Here is a 20,203-nt window from a genome sequence, read left to right on the forward strand (position 1 = left end):
CATGCTGTCCTGCAGCCTCACCTCCGAGCTGCAACCCCGTCAGGCTGCTGCATGACCTCCAGCATGGTGTTAACTTTCTTGAGTTCCATCTTGTCAACTTGTAAAATGGGGATAATAACATTTCCTAGAGAGGGCCAGCTAGTAAATAGTCTCAGTTTCACGGGCAGTTACTCTCCGTGGCAATTACTTTGTTCTGCTGCTGTAGCACAGAAGCAGCCAAAAGCAGTGTTCTAAATGAATGTGTTACAATAAAACTTTATTTATAAAAACAGAATGGAGGGCCAGATTTAGCCCATTAGCCATCACTTGCTTGCTGCTACTGCATAGTAACTGGGAGGATTAAAAGAATGAACAAATCTGAGCACAAATAAAGTACTGGACAGTGTCTGTCGTGGATGTTGAAGCAGAAGCATGGGTTGAGGCCAGAGGACAGGCTGTAATGACGTCAGAGACAGAATCCAGCTTTCAGATGCCCCTGTTTTCCTAGCAGTACTACAGGCTCAAGGATATCCTCTCACAACGACCACACGGTGGTTGCACTGTGGGTCCCGGGGCCACCTGGATCTCACAGTCTCCTGCTTTTTCACTGCTTTTACAGGGACTTCCATAATTATTTCAAGATGGACATGCCATGGATTCATCTTTTTATTCTTGTCATTTTCTTGCCTAGTTGTTCTTGGGTTATTAATATGACTCCAGCTGCCAATTCTTCAATCTTGGGAGTGTCCTGCTTGTGGGGACCACCATACAAGCCTGTTTAGTGGTTGGTGGTAGCTGAGGCAGGAAGAGAAAGGAAATGCAGGCTTGCTTTATCCAAAGCCTGTACCCACATAGCTTTGTCCCATCAGCCGTAGGAAATGAACGTGCCTCCCTCTGACCTGTGAGCCCCACCCTGAGATGGAGGCTACTACCCTCTCTTTTGTCATTGGGCCCTAAGCTCTCTTTGCCATTGCTGACCTGCTGGTAGCTTTCCTGGACAATGCTGGTTTCCCTCTGTGCTGTCTGAGCCACAGGAATATTTACCAGTGTTGGACTGAGCTCCTGTTTGGGATAAGGAAGAAATGTGCATCATGGGAACGCTACACAGTGAAGAGAATGCACTTGAGAAGCGTTAAAAGGGAAATACCAGTTTTGCATTTAACTGTAAGAAAGAAGGAGTGCTAAAAGGGAGTGTCCTTCTCTGTATGTCAGCAAGCTGTCATCTGGAGCAATGACAGTCCATGTGCTTGGTCATCCCGTAGCATTGTTCCCTCATCTACAGCAGGCCTGCCCCAGTGCCTGTTTCTCTACCTCCCTTTGGCAGGACTATGGCTGGCTGTGCCCAGACCTCTGCCCAGCCTTTAGTACTTGACATCTGCATCACCTTGTTACAAGTTGTTGGTGGAGGACACTGTGGTATGTTCCATACTCCAGGAACTTGAGAGGAGGAGGCAGGATGATCACTCCTTCAAGACCAGGCTGGGACACACAGATCCTATCTCAAAAACAAAGCCAAACCAAACACAAAACAAAACGACAACAAAAATAACACCTATACAACAACAGAGACAAACGCAGAAACCACAATCTGCAACCACTGACATTTTCATGGTGAAGCGGATCCATTCGGATTTCTGATCAAAATTACTGTTCGGTCTGCAATGGCCTACTTGGAGCATTCTGTCTTAAAGGCTTGCTGCTGTCTTCCGTGCTCTGCCAGCTTTGGGTTCCATTTACTGCCAAGCTGTTCGGAGGGTCCTTCAGCTCACAGTTATCTTAGGTTTCTCGAGCTACAATTTTAGATTCTAGGTGGCAATAGAGGGTGTGATCAGGGGGAGGTGATCACATCAGCCACCGAGTTCATGTCAGAGACAACCCCTGTTCCCCTTACTAGGGAGCCCACTTGGATACTGAGCTGCCATGGGCTACATCTGTGCAGGGGTTCTAAGTTATCTCCATGCACGGTCCTTGGTTGGAGTATCAGTCTCAGGAAAGACCTGTGGGCCCAGATTTCTTGGTTCTGTTGCTCTCTTTATGGAGCAGGGTCTCACACTAGCAGGACAAGCACTCCACTGCTCAGCTCACCTCATCCCCCTCCCACTGTCAGCAGTGGCAATGAGCCTGCCTCTTTTGGGTCTCTTCTCTTATTGAGACCAAGAGTTTGACGACTGTTTTTTAAATTCCCCACTTCTCAGAATCTTAGGGTGCAATTTGGATGTCATATCTCCGTTACTGTTGTGGTACCTATTTCTGCATTCTATGTTAAGTCGCATGCTCTTTCCCATCGTTTGCACCAGTTATTTAGACTTAGCTCTCTTTCCCCTGGTCCCTGCTTGGCTGTCTCTGTCTTGACCTCGGCTATAAAGTGTGCCATTGCTCCCAGCTGGCTCTCAGGACCACCTTCCAGAAGGGTTCCTGACTGGTACATCATGTGACCTCACATAGTAATGTGTATGTCCTAGTTGCTCCGCTAACCCTGGGGTTTCATGGTACAAAGAAGCCGGAGGGCAGCCTGGGTTTGAGAGCCTTGTGGGAAGTTTGACATCTCCCACCTCCTAATCACATCTGACTAGATATTTGCGAGGTTTATCCTTAAAGTTTGTACATTAACACATCTGTTAAAACGAATCTAGTTGTCCTTTCCTATCCCAAAGTGGCTAGGCCACAGACAGCAGCTAGCTAGCCAGTACAAACAGTTTCACATTTCTGTGCAAACTATGGATTTGGCGGTTCAATAATGGTCAAATATTGGCAATTTCATTGTGATCCAGGTTTGTTTCCTATACTGTGTGCGTTGGATGTGTGGAGACCGTTCATATATGTGTACATGAGTGTTGAGGCCAGAGGTCAATCTCAGGGGTCATTTCTACTGTTACCATGGCGGACAGCACCTCCCACTGGAGCTAGCCCGTTAGGCCAGGCAGCTGGCCAGTGCGGCCCAGGAATCCACTGGGTTTTCCTCCCCAGTGCTGAGTGGGATTACAAGCACCTGCCACTATGCCTGGCCCTTTGTGGGGATAGGCCTCTGGCCCTTGTACTTCTGTTTTACCAATCAAACCATCTTTCCAGGTCCCCTGTCCTCAGCTGTCCCTGTTCTCTTACTGCAGAATGTACTAGAGCCCAGATTCTGGCTGCCCTGTGAGCTGTAGCTCCTGGAGCTTCTATTTTGGTTCAGCCTCTCATGACCTGGTGTCCTCTCAGCCTTCTCCTCCAGGCTCACACCGTCATCTTTTCTCTCATTGGATTGATCGTGCCGGCTATTTCCTCCGAATTCTGGAAGAGTGTCTCAAGTGCATCCTCCACGCCATTGATTTTTTTTTTTTCTCTTGGCCCTGGCTCTGCTCTCTGCTGCCTCTGCTGCACATTCCTGTCTCGTCATCTGATCTGTAGCTTCTTCCCTGTCCCCGGTGGCCCTGCCTCACTCAGCCCACACCAAAGCAGTGGCTTGCCTTTCCTCCAGGCCCTTCAGAACTTCCTGCCTGTTCTCAGTTCTGAGTATCTTATCCGAGGTTCCTCAGTTGTCTTTGCTCTCTAGACATTCATGTACAGCTTCTTGAACAATTAGGTTTGAATCTAGGTGATGAGAGATGCTTCTGGAAGCTTGCGTTTTAATGGGGGGGGGCTAAAATAAAGAGATGGATAGTCTATCTAATGTGTGTGTTTGGGTTCCTCCAAAAGGTATGCTGGAAGTCTAACCCCAGTATCCTGCAATGTGACCCCACATGAAAACAGGGTCAGTAGCAGAGGGTATCTGTAACCAGCATTGTGGTACAATGGAAAGGGCTGACTCTTAGCTCAGTATGAGGCGTGTCCTGATGAGAGGACAGTGTGGAGGAGGGAGGGGGTGTACCAGAGGTGGCAGCTGCAGGTCAGGAGCTTCTGGGACTGTGGACTCCAGAGGCGGAGGGAAAGGCAAGCTTGGAGAACACATGGTGCCACCCGTACCCCAACCTCCGCCTGCACCCCAGCATCTAGAACCAGGCGAGAGAGCACGAACTCCTGCTGCCGAGCCACACCATACAGTAGCACAGTGAGGGCAGCCTCAGGGAACAAGCGCAGATGTGGATCCATGAGATGGAGACGGTCAGGAGAAGGGGCGGTGCCTCCTGTCCCTGTTCCTAGCCTCTGGGCTATGCAGTGTTAGCATCTTTTCTCCAAACCTTGGCAACACAGGGAGCTGCAGGCAGCTGGTAGAGGTGCCACCAGAACCCAGCTGAAATTCCAGCCTCCCACTTCCCCTGTAGGTCTTGAGGGGTTACCCAGCCACTTTGACCCTCAGTCCCCATTAGTTCCTGTCAGAGGAAGTTCAAAAGAGAAAACAATGGGCAAGGGGTCAAACCCTGGGTGAGTGGCCAGCCCCGCATTGGTGGCCAGCCAGGGCTGGAGGCTGGCAAGGCTGGGTATTCTGGTTGCTGTTTTCGACACTGTTTGCATCTTTTTTGGTTGAACTGGGTTGAGGAGCGGGGCATCCTCCTCCACCCTGGATCTCGATGCCTCAGCTCTGCGCATGCCACCTTTCAACTCCAAAGACCTCAGAACTCAGCTGGGCCTCAGAGGCCAGAAGCTATTTCAAGCACCTGCTCTGGGGAGACGGTCTGCGTGTGGCAGAACAAGACTGGCACAACAGGGCACCCTTCCTCAATAGCCTAAGCCCTCCAGGCTCCACAGGGCTCATCTAGACCCTGTGACAGCAAAGTCCTTGACAACATGAAGGGACAGCTTGGGCTGTGGCCATCTGAGTTGTCCCCAGGTGCTCTTCCTTATCTGCAGGGACTCCCCAGGACCAAGGCTCCGTTTACTTTGGAGGAGAGCAGATGTGCAGACATTCTGGTTCGGCTCCCCCACTCTGGGGCTCTGGATCTCCATCAATAAACTGGAAAATCTTATAACCAATGGCTCATAACTGCCACCTTCTGTGTCAAGGGGAACCTTGGACCTACTTGAGTCAGACACCAACAGCTGGCAGGTGGGATCTCCATGCCAACAACTTTACCTACGGCCATGAGGGAATGGGAGGGAGAGAGAAAGGAGTCCGCAGCAGCTCTGGGTACAGGTGCCTGCCTCCACCCTTGGGAGGAGAGGGACTGCTTAGCTGAGTGCGTGACTGTTGGGAAGTGGCCCAGCACTCTCTTTCCAGACTAGAATCACCCCGGTACACCCTCCCCCGATGCCACAGCTCTGTGGAACTCTGATGCTCCCACAGCAGAGCATGCCTGCCATCGCTGAATCTGCAGCCCTCTCTCTGCAGCCTGCTGCCTGGGATCCTGCTAGGCCTCTGTCGACCGTTCTCTTCCTTAGTGTCAGGCCTGACCCCTACACCTCCTGGTGGCATGAGTCACTTCTTCTCCTTTGCCCTAGACCTCTTGTTTCCCTTGAGAGTAGACCTTCCTGGCCTGCTGTGACAAACCTGAGGGCAGGGCTGAATGTGATGATATCTGGGAGCCCAGGAGAGGAGCTAGGGGCTGCTTTGCAGTAGACAGTGAAATGAAGATATATTTGCAAAGGGGAGGGACCTCAAGTTGTCTCCCTCTGTCCCTAGAGTGCTGATGCTGGCTGGGATCAGGAGATGGGCTCTTAGCCTTAACAGCGATGTTTTTGGATGGGCCAGACGGCTCCCGGCTCCCAGCCCTTTTCGAGAGAGATGACATCGGTTGCTGCCCTGCTTGCCATTCAAGTGCAGCTGACAAGTGAAATCATCACAAGTTCCAGGGATGCAGACCCTGGCTACCAGTGGCCTTCCCCAGAGCCAGACAGCAACCAGTGGAGAGGTTCGAAGAGGCTGAGTCCTGAGGTCTGAGTTGTCAGAAGGAAGAGTGGCCCACGCTGGAGTCAGGGCTGTGACACAGCCTGTGGCCCTGGGGTCATCACTGTCCCTATGTCAGGCTGCACCTACCTTGAGCTTTTTGACGCTGGTGCAAGGGTCATTGGAGAAGCTCTCTGTGTCTGAGATCTCGATGTCCTCCCCATATAGGACCCCAGTCAGGTCATTCCTCACCTGCGAACAAAGATAAACCAAGAGCTTAGGTGTGCTGCCTCCAGGAAGGCCTCACTCTTCAGCACTGGCTGAGTCAGGGAGTGATTCTCTCCATGCACAGAGGAGCAGAGGAAGCTGTCCTGCAAGGGACGCTTTGACATGATGCAGGCAAGGCCAGGGCTGCTCAACCTGACCTCAGAATTCCTACAAGAGGCGACATGAAGATGCTGGGCCAGAGCACCTGTTGCCTGGCCCAAGTCAGGCTGTCTAGTGATACCTTGTTTATGCTCTGTTGTATAAACTCCAGTATGACTTTCCGTTGTATTGAAGACATTGCCAAGACTCCCAGAGGAACAATATGGGGGCAGAGTGAGGGTGACAATGATGGCATGTGGCCATGAAGTTTCAACCTGTGTGCCTACAAGGGAGAGGGCTACCAATATCCATGTCCTCATGTCCAGACATCAGGAATTTGGGAATACTGGGGCACCCTAGATACTACATGCCTGGATACCTAGATGCCTTCTAAAGACAACGTCTGCCATTCCATTGTTGTGCTGGAAATGGGCCCAGAACACTTTAAGGGAAGAAATAAGAAATGCAGGCTTTTACAGTACAAAATCCCCCCTATTTTCTGGTGTTGATTTGTGTTTAACGTTTGGATTCAACAGAACAAACCTGAAGAGTGGATCTGGCTGGAAGCCGTAGCTCCTGACATGCAGCAATGGGCCCCGTACCATAGGGCTGCTAAGGAATAGATGAGAGGCCAGACCAAGCTTCTGGGTCCCGCTCTTCCTGACTTGCTTGTGACCTTGTTCCCTGGTTGTGACCTGCCCCTCTCTGAGCCTAAGAGGAGGAGATTCTGAAAAGCATGTCTTGCTCATTCTGCTGGGATGGTCATTATTAGAACCGGACACCAACATGTGTGTGTGAGGATGGGAGCACCTGGGGCCCTTGGGAACCACCTCTGGAAATGTACAGTGGTTCAAGATTCTTGGAAACAGAATGACAGCACCTCAGAAAACCGAACATCTATTTCCACCTGGTCTAGCATCCCACTCCGGGGAATAATAGCCACAAGAAATGACAGCAGGGACTTGACGCATATAGTCCTGTATCAGCTTGTTTTTTTTTTTTTTTTTTTTCAACATGTCAAAGTGTCTGATAGAGCAACTAAAAGGAGGGAAAGTTTTAAATTTTATTTTTAATATTTCTATCTATCTATCTATCTATCTATCTATCCATCTATCTATCACCTGTCTACTTAGTGTGTGTGTGTGTGTGTGTGTGTGTGTGTGTGAATGTGTGCCGTATGTGTGTGGCTGCCCGTAGAGATGTCCTGGAGCTGGAGTTACAGATGGTTGTGAGCTGCCCAACCTGAGTCCTGGGAAATGGACTTGGGTTCTCTAAAAGTATACTAAGCACTTGTAACCACTGAGTCATCTCTGCAGCCCAAGGAAGGATTTGTGTTGGCTCACAGTATGAGAGCTCACAGTCCATCACAACAGAAAATGATGGAGGAGTTCACGGCAGTGGTGTGTGCAAAGGGAATTCTCACATCTCAACAGACTAGGAAGCAGAGAGGGCTCAGGCCAGAACGAGGGCCAGGTTACAGCCCTGAAGTGGTCCACTCCCTCCAGCTAGGCTACACCTCCTAAAGGTTCCACACACACCCCCATGACACTATGATTGGGGGACCAAGGAGTCAAACACAAGGAACATCCAGGTCACAGGACATTATGTACAAAAGCAAAAACGTGAAAGCAACCCAAAATGTCTGTTGCTAGATGGATATGAAAACACACGGTGTGCGTACACAGAGCGGCATGCTATGCAGCCTTCACCAAGATCGAGAGTCCGCCTGCATTGCGACATGGGTTAGTCTAAAGAAAGGCATACACAAAAAGACAGTTACACAAAGTACGTGGACTAGGCAAATTCCTGGGGACAGAAGGGGGACACTCACTAGGGGCGGGCAGATGGAATAGCATTTGATGCTTAACCGTTCAGAGCCTTGGTTTAGGTATAACTGAAGTTAAGTACCTTGTGGAGACCCTGTCGTTGCGGCCAGCGAGGGGAAACGTGATGTTCTGTGAACTTTACCCCAGTAAAAAGAAACCATTTACATTCAGAAGATCCGTCTAAAGCATATATCAACGTGGTTTTTGAACAATCTGGCCCTGCATGGCACTGGCCGCCAGGAAGCCACCACCAAGGAAGGGGAGCTAGAGTGCCAGTGGGAGCCACCATGCTTCATTTCCTCGAGAGGGTTCTGAACTTGACCTGATGGTCCTGGTGTTTATTTTGTCCTGTGGCTTTCCCTGGATGCTGGAGATGCTTCCTGAGGGACATTTTGCAACAGGAAGAAGCACCCCACTGTCCGTGGTCATTGTCTGCGTCTTGGTGTGTTGGAGGTTCTGGGGACTGAGTCCAGGTGTTGCGACTTGCAAGAGAAGCGTCTCCCATGGGCTCATCATGTCTTCGGACATGGGGTCCCCAGTCGGTGGCACTGTTTGGGGGAAGCTATGGAACCTTGTTTGAGGGGTTGTAGCCTCCCCTGTGTCCAGTCCTTCCTCTCTGCTTCCTGTGAGGTTGAGAGGTGAGCTCTCAGTCTTGGCCCCGCCACCAGCCTTTCCTGCCATTGTGGACACTATGCCTCTGCGGCCAATCAGCCCCCAAACCCTTCCTCAAGCTGCTTTTAGGTGTGGTGTTTTAATCACACAGCAGAAGAGTGGTGGACATGGCAGGCCTGGCGCAATCTAGGCCTGCTCCATCACTAAGCACCATTCCAGCCCTGCTACGGTTTTTGCCTCTGTTTGACAGAAGACGAGAGATTAAGATGGGCAAAAGCTGCCTCTGCCATTACAGCTTAGTTCTGCACCCTCAAAGCTTCCAGCCACGAGCGGGTCTCAGTGGTACCTGTGGGGGGGGGGAGAGGGCACTGACAGCTGGCTATGCAAATCAGCGTGCTCACCAAGGGGCAGGCACAGTCACAGCCCACCTCTGTGTGTGCCACTCACACTTGGAGAGGGGACCCTGCTTCCCTTGGAACTCTGTCTTCTCACCTGAAAATGGAGGCAGCAGGCAAACAGCTCACAAGCTAGCTTCCTGGCTCAGTGTGGAGCTGTGGAATGGCTTTGTAAGCTCTGGAGTTTTGTGCATTTGCTCAAAGGTTAGAAAGAACCCAGCAGTTGGGGTCTCTGTGAATGTGTCAGGAAAGGTATGAAAACTTGCATTATATTTTGTTTTATAAGCAAACAAATCCACACTAAAGGAGGTCTCACCCTGCCCCCAATCTCGACTGTGAGCAACTAAGGGGAGATTCCCAGTCTGATGACCTTCCCACACCCCAGCAAAGAATGCTATAAGAGACACCCACCCCACATGGGGACCAGAAGATCAACTGCTCGATCCCCAAGTGCCCAGGTTTTCAGAACCTGCAGGTTCTCCTGGGTAACGGGGCCGGAGTCTGAGCTGTTTGCTCTAGACTGTGAGTCTATGATCCTTTTCGCTTCTATTTAATAAAAGCAAGAATACATTCTGAGAAAGTAAGAGCCTTTCATTCCCAGGTAGATAAAACGAAGGTGCTGATTGATGTATGATGGGGCTAGTGAGTTCAAAACTGAGGAACTGGAAAACCACGCAAGAGCAGAGCATATGTTTCAGCAGTCCAGGACACTGGAGGCTCCACGGTCCCTGGGATCACGTGGTTGCTGCTCCCAGCACAGTGAGACAGTATCCTACCAAATATCACCAGAAAAGATCAAAAGCCCAAATCCCAAGCTGTTTCTACCAAATGGGAATTGTGTTTGTATCATGGTAGAGTTGAAAGTTCCTACCAGGCATGCTTTGACGGGATATTGCATCTAGGAGGCACACGCCAGAGAACCATGTGATCAAATCGTGAACACGATGTCTGAGAAATCCTCGCCATGTTCTAAGAAAGCTTACCGCCTTGGGGTGGGCCAGGTGAGCTAGTGTGGAAATCTCCCAGGAATCCCACTACCCTACACTGCTTTTGGGTTCTGTGAAGGCTTGCCCTGCCAGGCTTTTGTCCCCACCATGCTGGGATGCCCACACGTAGGATAACGAAGTTTCTCCTGTCCTCACCAGTCCTCCACAGCAGCCTCGATGCTTGACCTCCATCAAGGCAACATGGAGTCCAAGTTCAGAAGCCCCAGGATGAGGTCCAGGCAGATGGGGAAGGACATTTGCAGACCTCCAGCCAGGTCCCCCACTGGGGCTGAAATCCCACCTCTTGTCCAACCACTAACTGACTTTGGGACGTCATGCCTTCTTGAAGAGCACCCAGGGGCCCTGGAATTTATGGGATGAGATCTGTGTGTTCCTCCAATCTCATGTATTTTGTTTCGTGCTCGTTTGTGCCTGACACTGACATCTCTTCTGCTTGGGAACTGGGGAAGTCGGGGATGGGCTTCCAACATGGAGCTGACCCACTCATCACCTCTCTCTCTGGTAGGCATTCCTCAGATGGCTTCCCTGGGGAAGGAATGAGTACTTCTTGAGGCTCTTGAACAGAGTACAACAGAATCAGACCCAGGCCAAAAAGAGAAGCAGGAAGTATGCAGCCTGGGTAGCAGCATGTGCAAACGTCCTGGGGTACAGGAAGATGGTACAGAGACTAAAAGACTATTGAAACTGGAAATAAAAGGGAGCCTAAAAGAAGGGTTGGAGGACAATGTTCGAATGGAGCAAGAAAGAAAGGAGAAGTGGGTGGGACTAGAACACGTGGGCCTTACAATTTTTATTTAAAGATCTGACCTAAATGCTATCAAAAGCCATTGTGAGAGGTCAAGAGAGAAGCTTGCCTGAGTGGAGCTGGGCTGGCAGTGGTAAGTCAGGGTGCTGTGGGCCCAATGAAGAGTGAAGCATTGGGGTATGTGTTTGGGACACTGTTATCTCGGTGGGAGAATCCAAAGGCTGGACCAGGGGAGAATAGGGGCTGCCAGAAGCCACAAGTTACAGAGGCATTGAGGGTAACCGATAATGACTATTTGTGTTCTATTGCTGTGTAACGAGTTATTCCAGCCACTTCAAACAATAAGCACGTATTGTCTCCCTCCTCCCTAGAGGTAGAGAAACAGGGTGTGGCTTAATGGTAGCCCTGGTCGAGGCCTTTCTATGAGGCTGCAGACAAGATAGCGCTGTTCCGTCACTGGAAATGCTGCCATGTCTCAGGGCTGTCTTCTATCCGATTGGTAGGATGGTTTTCCAGGTGAGTCCAGCGAGCTGCTCAAGTTGCTGCACTCTGAGTTTAGGGGGAAGTGTTCTCAGCTGAAGACCAAGGTAGAGGTTCCTCCCTCTTCAAGTCAGGGTCCTGTCTTTCCTCTCAGCTGGGGTCCTCTCCTGCCCTCTCCTGGCCTCTCTATCTCATTATTACAGCTTGTCTTGACAGTGCTGACCAGGCAGCCATCATCATACCAAAGGTCTCAAGCAGGCCAGGTTCAGAGCCAGCGAAGTTGACAGCCAAGGACAGGAGGCTATGGGAGTACCGGAGAGCGCCAAGGCACCTACAGCCACTCGCAGGACACCATTCCCATGGAGGCCACTGCCCCCACTGAGGAACCTTCCAGAAAGACAGAGCTCCAGGGGAAGCTGGGGACAGAGCCACTTGTAAGTCTGAACATTCTAACTAGGTTAGAAATGAACTCAGAGCAAAGCGAGTCTCTGGCTCTCCTACGGAAGCCGAAGTAACCTACTTTGTCATTCAAATGCACGCGCTATATATAGCGGTGGATTGTGCTGAAATGTCACTCCTCTTACCTGACTAAAATGTGTAATTATAGATTTACTTCTGTTCATTCATGAAACGTGTCTTCACTTGATTAAACAGTTCATTCAAGAGAAATCCATTAACACACGGAGTGTGTTCAAATGCGGCTCCTTCAATGCTGAGGGTGCTGACAGAGTTAAGATGCTAATTAGGCTAAATAGGTCTTGAAACATCCAATGTTTGAATAATTCAGGTCACTTTTAGTGGGGCTTCAGCTCCCCAGGAACTACCATTAATTTAAACTAATTAGAAAATTAGCACAGAGAAGATCAAGGCAGGGAGAGATGGCTGACTTCAAAACGGAAGAGCTGTCACAGAAGAGAGAGGACGCCTGGCTCTGGACACCTTGTTGCAGCCAGTGAACCAACAGTTAGAAGGGCCAGGAAAGCAGATTCTGACCCAAAGCCAGAAGGAGGAAGAAGCAGGGGCAGGAGGTTAGGTTAATGACATAGAAGATGAAGATGAAGAAGAAGAAATTTTTCTGGCAGTGAGGAAGGTGGTGGTGAGCTCCCCATCGCCGGAGGCATGCAAGCAGGAGCTGGATGCTAAGCAGAGACTTCCTTTTACCTACTAATGTCTACGGTTTTCAACACTATGCTTACCCTACTTGCTGCTCCTTTTGGATGTTAAAGTTACTGAAGCAGCTCTGGGTAGCTGTGGGGGGTACTTTTTGCTTGCCCCCTCATCTCCCTGCTTAAGCTTCAGCATATGCACTTAAATTCCTGTAGAAGGACTCCCTGTGACAGAAAGGCATTCTTGTGGGAACACAGACCCACCTATTGTCAGATAAGTTATTGCTTAATACTGTCTAGCTGGAGTTGAACCTACATGAAAAGAATGAAGTGCAAGTGTATAAATGAAGGTGTAGCATGTGGTGGCTCATCTTGGCTGTGCACTTGATCTGTGTGGGTTTGTGAGTTTCCTGGAAGGAAACTCATTGAGACGGGAAGGTCCTCTCTGAGGTGGACAGAGCTTTTCCCACAGGGGCCCAAGTGAAAAGAGGGCCAAAGGAAAAGCAGCGCTGCTTTGTCTTATGCCTTTGCTCCTTGCTAACCCGTGCATCTGCTCTGTTGCTGCCGCCGCCACTGCTGCTGCTGCTACTGCTGTCCTTCACAGACATCTGAACTCGGCTTCTTCAGCCTTCTAATGTGGACTGCAGATGAGCAGCTCTGCAGGAGCCTCCAGGCCTGCAGAGACAGGTTGTGACTGCTGAGGTGTCCAGCCTTGTGAGCTGAGCATCCAACAAGTTTTCAGCCTCTCCAGCATGCAGTCAACCGTTGTTCAGCTACCCCAGCCTGCACTGTGTAGGCCGATGTAATCATCTCCTGTGTAAAACAGGCTCATCCTACCGGGCTCTGCTTCTCCAGTGAGCCCTACTGCTCAGTGTGAATTTTTTCCTGGGTAATGAGCACATGAGTGCTCACCCCAAAGAGGGAAGCAACAAAGACCAAAGAAACAGTCCCACTGGGAGCCTGGTGCGCCAACAAGCTTGTTTATTTATTTACAGTTTGTGTGTGTACGTCTATATGTATATCTGTGTATCTGTGTGTCTGTGTGTGGGTGTATGTGTGTGTGTCTGTGTGTCAGTGTGTGTATGTGTGCGTGTGTCTTTGTGTGACATCAGATACGCCCTCAGTCACTCTCCACCTTGTTTCTGAGACAGTCTCTCACTGAACTAGAGTGCACGGAGTGACCAGACTGGCTGGCCTGAGATCCTCCTGCCTCCTTACCCCAGAGCGGGGACTCTGAGCGTGTCGTGATACTCCACAGTGACATCTAGTCAGAGTCTGCAGGAAGCCGAGCGGCATATATACTTCTCTAAAGGAGACGCTCCATCGCTCCAGCAACCACTGACCGTTTATGCACCTTCACGGCTGGGCCCTCATGCGTGGCACCCCTCAGCTCCGCCACAGTGGAACACTAACAGGCCAGGTGTTGTGCAGCTGTCTGTGGGTGGTCACAGTGCTGAGAGTTCAAGAGGACGGGGTCGTGTTCCATCCAGAGGACAGCACCCCACACAGATGTGCGCGATCCTCTCTGTGCAGCCGTGTGGGAGGGCACAGCTGTGTGCTAGCATCACTCACACCCTAATCCGGGCTGCCTGGAGGAAACACACTTTTCTGTCTGTGATGGCACTCCTGTCTGTCCCAGGACAGGACGTACGGGTTTCTTATTTCCCTGTTGCCGAAACCAAGAGCATGGATGGGAGAGTGGTCAAAAGCGGGCTCGACTTCAGGGCATGTGACAGGGGTTGAGGAGTGTGGTGCTTGGACTGGGAGCTGGCCTTGGCCTTGGGTCCACACCGCTCTCTGCACTAGCCTCTCAGACCCTGGGGGGAACGGTACCCTGTGCAGTGGGACACATAGGAAGCCTGCGAGGCTGGAGGATGCCCAGGGAGCACCAAATGCATTCAGACTTTGATGCCGGGGGTTGAGGGCTGGTTGGAGAACTCCTGTGCTGAGCTGTGAGGCAGAGTTGGTGTGGGAGCAGTGAAGTGACTTCCAGGGATGATTCTTAGCTCCAGCTGTGGTGTCCACCCCTCTGTCTGATGTCCCAGTTCCTCCCATGGCAGCTTTCTCTCCCTCTTTGAGCTCAGTGCCAAGGCCCCACCCTCTCCTCTTTAAGATAGCTCCTTAAGGATGAGTAACCCTGGACAGATTCTGGTGGCCCTTCCCATTCTTACAAATCAACTGACACCCCTTTAGGGTACCCAAGTCTGGCTTTCCAGTTTAAACTCCTCCTTTCCTGGGCACTACCATGGGCACCATGTCTAGAACCTTCCGTCTATAGGAAAGCTCATTCCCCTCTCTGCTAAGATCTCTTATGACTCAAACAGGCAGCCTCCACTAATAGCATGCTCCTTCTCCAAGACAGCATACACAATGACTGGCCTGGCCTGCTTGCCTTGATCTGCTGAGGAGAGCACTGAAGCCCCTATGCCCAGGACATTATCTAGGGCTGCTTGTCCTCACTCACACCCTCCATCTTGCCTTGTCCTGTTCTCCCTGGAATCTGACTTTAATGAGTGGCATCTCTTGATCTGAAGTGTTCTGAGACTCCCAGTCAGGTTAGGTCAATGGGGGCCTCAATGGGTATCAGAAAAACAATGGGACCCAGGGGTGTAAGGGTTAGTGGGTGGCCCAGTGGGAGTCAGAGAGCCAGTGGGAGCCCAGCAGGAGTCAGAGGGCCAAAAGGACTCCAGAAGGTATCAGAGGGCCAGGAAACCAGCATGTGTGAAAAGGCCAATGGCAGGTCTCAGCAGGCACTAGCCAACTAATGAGGGGTCTCAGCAGGTGTCTGGAGGGCAACAGGAGCCCAGCAGGCACCAGGAGGCCCAAGAGGGGCCCCAGCAGGAGACAGAAGGCAAGGAAGAAGAAGAGTTAGAAGTTCAGGATCTTTCTGCTTGGCTTCTCCTCCTGTCCTCAAGGGCACTTGGTGGCGGTCCTGACTCCCACCATTGCTAGTCCTTGGGGTCTCATTAGCCTGATTGGTTCCCCTGGCCTTGGCCAAAAACTTTCTGTGAAATTTGCTTTTTTTCTGACCCCTCCCCACATGCCATGTTTCCTTCAGGGCCCTAAAGGATAGGATTCTCCTTTTGCAGGCCCAGTTGCAGAAGGATAGCCTGATGCCTCGTCTCTCATCTTGTCATAAACCATGCAATCCTTTTCACCACATCTGCCCGAGTTCCCAGCCTCTGGCCACGCTCACAGTCCCGTGTAAACAGCAACTTCCCATGAAGCCCTCTTGGGGGTTCTGGTCTCAACTCTGGCCCTCTGTTGCTCCTCCTGGCTGCTCCCCCACCTCCAGCCTCATCTTCTTGGTCCTATAATCAGGAAGTTACTTGGGTCACCCTGAGAATCACCGAGATGCTCCCACATAGTCCACGAATACCCAGATTCCCCACTGCTCCTGGACAGAGATGCTGAGCTGTCTCAGCTCCCTCAAGGTCAGCAATGTCAACCTGTCTCATGCCCTGGCCAGGAGCCTGGAGCCAGCCTCATCCCGTGCAGGTGCTGAGTGTGCGTCTTGGGTGGACACCGCCCCCAGTGCCGAGCAGGCTGCGGTGGCAGCAGGGCCCACAGTGTGCTGAGCTCAGCAGTTTGGACAGTGCAGCTTCACCAGGGATTGGGAATGGTAGCTGCCTCTGCGAGGCCCAAGTGGAATTTTCCAAATGCAGATCTGAAAGCCGGGACAGAATACTGTGGCTGGTTAACCACCCATCTGCCTTGGGCAGTGTGCAGGGAGAGGGTCTGGGGGCTGTGTGGGTCCCTGGAAGGTCTCAGAACTACGCCTGCATCAGTAAGCCATGGGAGTGGATGAGTGAGACCACAGGATGCCCACTGCCTCTGCTGTGGCACTGAGTGCCTGGTGCTCACTAAGGGGAGGCAGGAGGAGCATCACCACATCCCGGGTGAGAAGAGGAAGGCGTAGAGAGAAATGCCAGAGCACTTTAGAGGGAGGTGGGAACAGTGGAGAAGGCAGCACACCTCTGATGGGTGGGAAAGATGGGAACTACAGGGGGCTCCTGTTCTCTTTAGATACTACCCTTTAGATACCTAGTCCCTCACTCATGTCAGAATGTCACTTTGAGCCATTGGTGTAGACCTAAAAGGTATGGGTATGAGTGATTTGTGGCCAAGTATAATAACACAGAGAGGTTGAAGCAGCTGCCCATGGTCACACAGCTAGAACACACTGAACCCAGGACTTAACTTCAGTCTGATTTCTTCCTATGGCCCACAACAGCAAGGAGCAGCAATCTTCCTGCAATGGGCCAGAGCATGAGTATTCTAGGCTTTGCTGGTCTTTTGGGTTCTGTCCCAAATAAGTTCTGCTGTTGTATCGCAAAAGAAGCCATAAGCAATGGGGAAAGCAATGAGCGTGGCTGTGTTCTAAAGACCCTCACTGCACAAGGAACTGTGTGCAAACACAGAGGCCATGGCTGGCAGAGCCTGCTCCAGAGCCCACGATTCTGAGCTCACTGCAGGCTGTGGGAGAGGAGAGCCATGCAGACCTGGAGACCCACGACTCTGCTTGCTGTATCCCTCTGTATCCCTGGCCACTCTGGGAGAACAAGAGAACTCTGGAACCCCTTTACCATCTGAAAAAGGGTACTTTCAGAGCTCACCCCAGGAGGCTGTAAAGTTAAAAATGAGATCATACGTGCTAGGTGGGAGGGGCAGTGTCCCTTGTCAGGGACAGCCAATCAAAGAGAGGATGAGAAAACGGGCTCAGGGTTTAGGAACTGGGCGCAAGTGGTAATGCCACCCAAGCGGCATGCGCTGCCTCTCTTCAGGAACAAGGTGGCCTGCACCCCGTGCGGCCCCAAAGGAATGCACAGATGCCCCTGTGGGAGAGCTCTTTTCCCCACTCCCCGGAAGGAGCAGCTGTGGCGAGTCCCCACAGAGGGCCAGAGGCAGCTGTGCCCGGGCTGGATACAACAAATTGTGTGATGCGCTGTGTTCTGGGGCTGGCTGCCAAGCCAAGCCGGGGTGCCTCTGCGCCCCACCCCTCCACCGCCTGCTGCCCAGCTGCTGACTCACCAGCAAGGCGTGGATGTGCCAGAAGGATCCGAAATGGCTCTCTAGTGAAGCACATGGCTCCTGAAAGGGACACATGGGGACCAGGAGGCAGGGAATGGCTTCTTCTGTTTCCACTTGAAGGTCGTAACCTTGCTGGGGCAGGGAGGATGTGAGGAAGCTCCAACACTGCTAGGGGCCGGGATATGGATCAGGTTGCCAGATTAGGAGTCCCTGGAAATGGCAACAGGCGCTGCCCAAGCCTGGCAGCCATGATTGGCGGGAGAATTACTCATCAGAGGAGATGCTAGCTAACTTGAAATTTGAGAGGGAGAGGTCCAGGAAAACAAAAACAAAAAATAAAAAAACAAAACTGTGAAGCCAAATGATGTGAGGGCCAGCATAGAGGAAGAAATTAAAGGAGGGCTGTGGAACAGGAATCTCGGAAGACTTCTAATCTGTCTGTATAACAAAGTGCAAAGCTCCAGGCCGTCTTAACCATGAAGGACAGGAAAGCTGAGCACAGATGTCCGCCTCCCACCTAAGCTACCTCCTTCTGCAAGCGACAGAAAGGACCTTGCAAGGGAGTACAGAAATAGGAGAATCTGCTTCAGTGTTGGAAAAAGAGGAGCCAGAAGCGTCAACATGCCAGCAGTTTTGAGGAATTTCACCAGGTACGATGCCAAGGAGACCAGATTGAAGGCTGACTCACAGCCCTCCTTCCTGAGAAGGGGTGCTGAGCCGAGGGGAGAGTGAGTGTGTTGCAGGGACTGACCACATAGCCTAAGATGGGTGGTTGGGCCCTGGAGGATAGGCCTGGCCACAGAAGGGATGCTGAGCCCACGGCGGGGGGCGGGAGGGGTTAGCCCCCTTCTCACCATGCAGTCCACCAGCCTTCAGGAATGGCTTGGCCACGCTGTCCAATAACAAGCAAGCAGAGCTGTCCAAGTCCAGTTTCCCATGGTGCCTCCCAACACTGCAGGCAGGAGATCAACGGCAGAGGCCAGCAGCGACCCTGACTATCTGGAACATCCGTTCCCTGCCTGCCAGGAGAAACCTTGGATCGCTGGGGCAGCTCGGCACCACATGACTCCTTGCCCCTGAGCTGCCTGTCCCTGGCTATGAGGTCTCAGACTCAAATGAGATGTTTAGCAGAGGTGGCTAAAACAATGGAGGCCCAAAGAGAGTTCATTGATTCGAAGCAGCCCCAGGTCAGGTAAGGTTCGGAGACTGAGCAGTAAAAGAGACAGATAGGGAATGTGAGCAGAGGAAGGACTTCATCAACACACAGATTTGCTACCAGAAGTAAAAGAAAACTGTCACATCCGTTTTGTACTTCAGAGATGAAGGAAAGCCAGAACTCTGAAATGCTAGAAATGGTAGATGCGATTAAAAAAAAAAAAAAACAAAACCCAAATGGAATTCAAAGGACCCCAGTAGAGCTGAGAAAATAATGGCAGGATATGAACTGGATTATTGAATGTGAGAGTTAAGACACATTAGAAGCAGTCAGAAGCAAGAGGTAGTTACAGAACACTGACAGCTGTGGAGCAGGATAGCCTGAGGTCTCTAGGAGGTACTGTCTCCTGGATGCGGTCAGCAAGGGCAGACGAAAGGATGCCAGAGAGAAAAGAGCAACACAAGGGAAATGATAGAGACTCACTCTGGAATTAGAGGTGTTACTAAGGTGTGTGTGTAATGATTCTCCCTGTAGTTTTGACAACAGCAGCTTAAGGAAGCAAGGGATTGTTCTGACTCCTAGTGTAAGGAACACAGGTTTCAGTCCGTGTGGCCGGAAAGGCAGGGCAGTGGGTGTTGGGCAGCCAGTCACATTCCTCTGCAGTCAGGAAGCAAGAGACAATGCTGATGGCCAGGTGCTCCACTGGCCTCCTTTTTATTCGGTTCAGGAGCACAGCCCGCGGACTGGACCCAGCCATGTTTCCGTGGGCCTTTCCTCCTCAGTTAAACCTCTCAGGAAAGTCCCAACAGGCATGCTCAGAAGCAGGAGTTTAGGCAATTCTAAATCCACCCAAATTGACACTGAAGATGAACCCTTACATGGTCCCAAAACAAAAGAGAAGTAATTAAAGATCACAATAGGAAGACTGAAGTCTTCAAACAAAAGTTGCAATCATGTTTTAGAAAAAAAAATACACAAATATCAGATAAATTTTTTGTTTTGTTTTTTCAAGACAGGGTTTCTTTGTGTAGCCTTGGCTGTTCTGGACTCACTTTGTAGATCAGGATAGCCTCAAACTCACAACATACATCTGCCTCTGCCTCCCAGAGTGCTAGGATTACAGGCATGTGCCACCACACCAGGCTAATATCAGATAAGTTTATTAGTCATGCATATTTTAGCTTTATTCACAATAGCAAGGGAAGGGAAGCAACTTATCCATCAATCAACAGGGGAACAGACAGTGAAAATCTGATGGATAATGAAATATATGGTTAACAAATAATATGCGGATAATAAATAATACATACGAATAAGTAAATAAATGGATAGTGAAAATATACAATGGAATAACTATTCAGCTCTAAAAAAAATGAAATCACAAAATTTTCAGAAAAATGGAAGGGCTTAGAATCTATATTAATCAAGGTCGCAAACCTTCAGAAAAATAAAAATCCCGAATGGTCTCCCTTCTCAGTGGAAAATGAGAACTCATGTGAGTACAGCAGAACTCGGAGAATGGGGGAGGATTAGAGATGGGGAGCAAACAGGGCGGTAATGCACGCCTGAGCCATGAAAAAGGAGATAACGCTATTTTTCTACTTTGATCTCTGTCCTGTGTGCGTGCATGTGTGTGTGTGTGTGTGTGTGTGTGTGTGTGTGTGTGTGTGTGGTGGATAAGTACATAAAATATATTTGATAGTGAAACTGTAAAGTCCAGTGTGAATCCACAGCTCTACAACGGCTGTTCTAACTGT

At 50.7% G+C, this 20,203-nt stretch overlaps 1 protein-coding gene across 1 annotated transcript in view; it reads right to left on the bottom strand.

The window, feature by feature from the left end:
- Positions 1 to 20,203, bottom strand: part of Gabbr2 (gamma-aminobutyric acid type B receptor subunit 2) — a 326,257-nt gene that overhangs the window by 145,144 nt on the left and 160,910 nt on the right. The window contains exon 5 of the mRNA XM_055605273.1: positions 5,873 to 5,974. Coding sequence (XP_055461248.1) covers positions 5,873 to 5,974 — 102 coding nt within the window. The remainder of the gene's footprint in view (positions 1 to 5,872; positions 5,975 to 20,203) is intronic.

This window comes from Psammomys obesus, unplaced genomic scaffold, assembly GCF_907164565.1.
Source record: "Psammomys obesus unplaced genomic scaffold, mPsaObe1.curated_primary_1811, whole genome shotgun sequence".
NCBI classification, from domain to species: domain Eukaryota; kingdom Metazoa; phylum Chordata; class Mammalia; order Rodentia; family Muridae; genus Psammomys; species Psammomys obesus.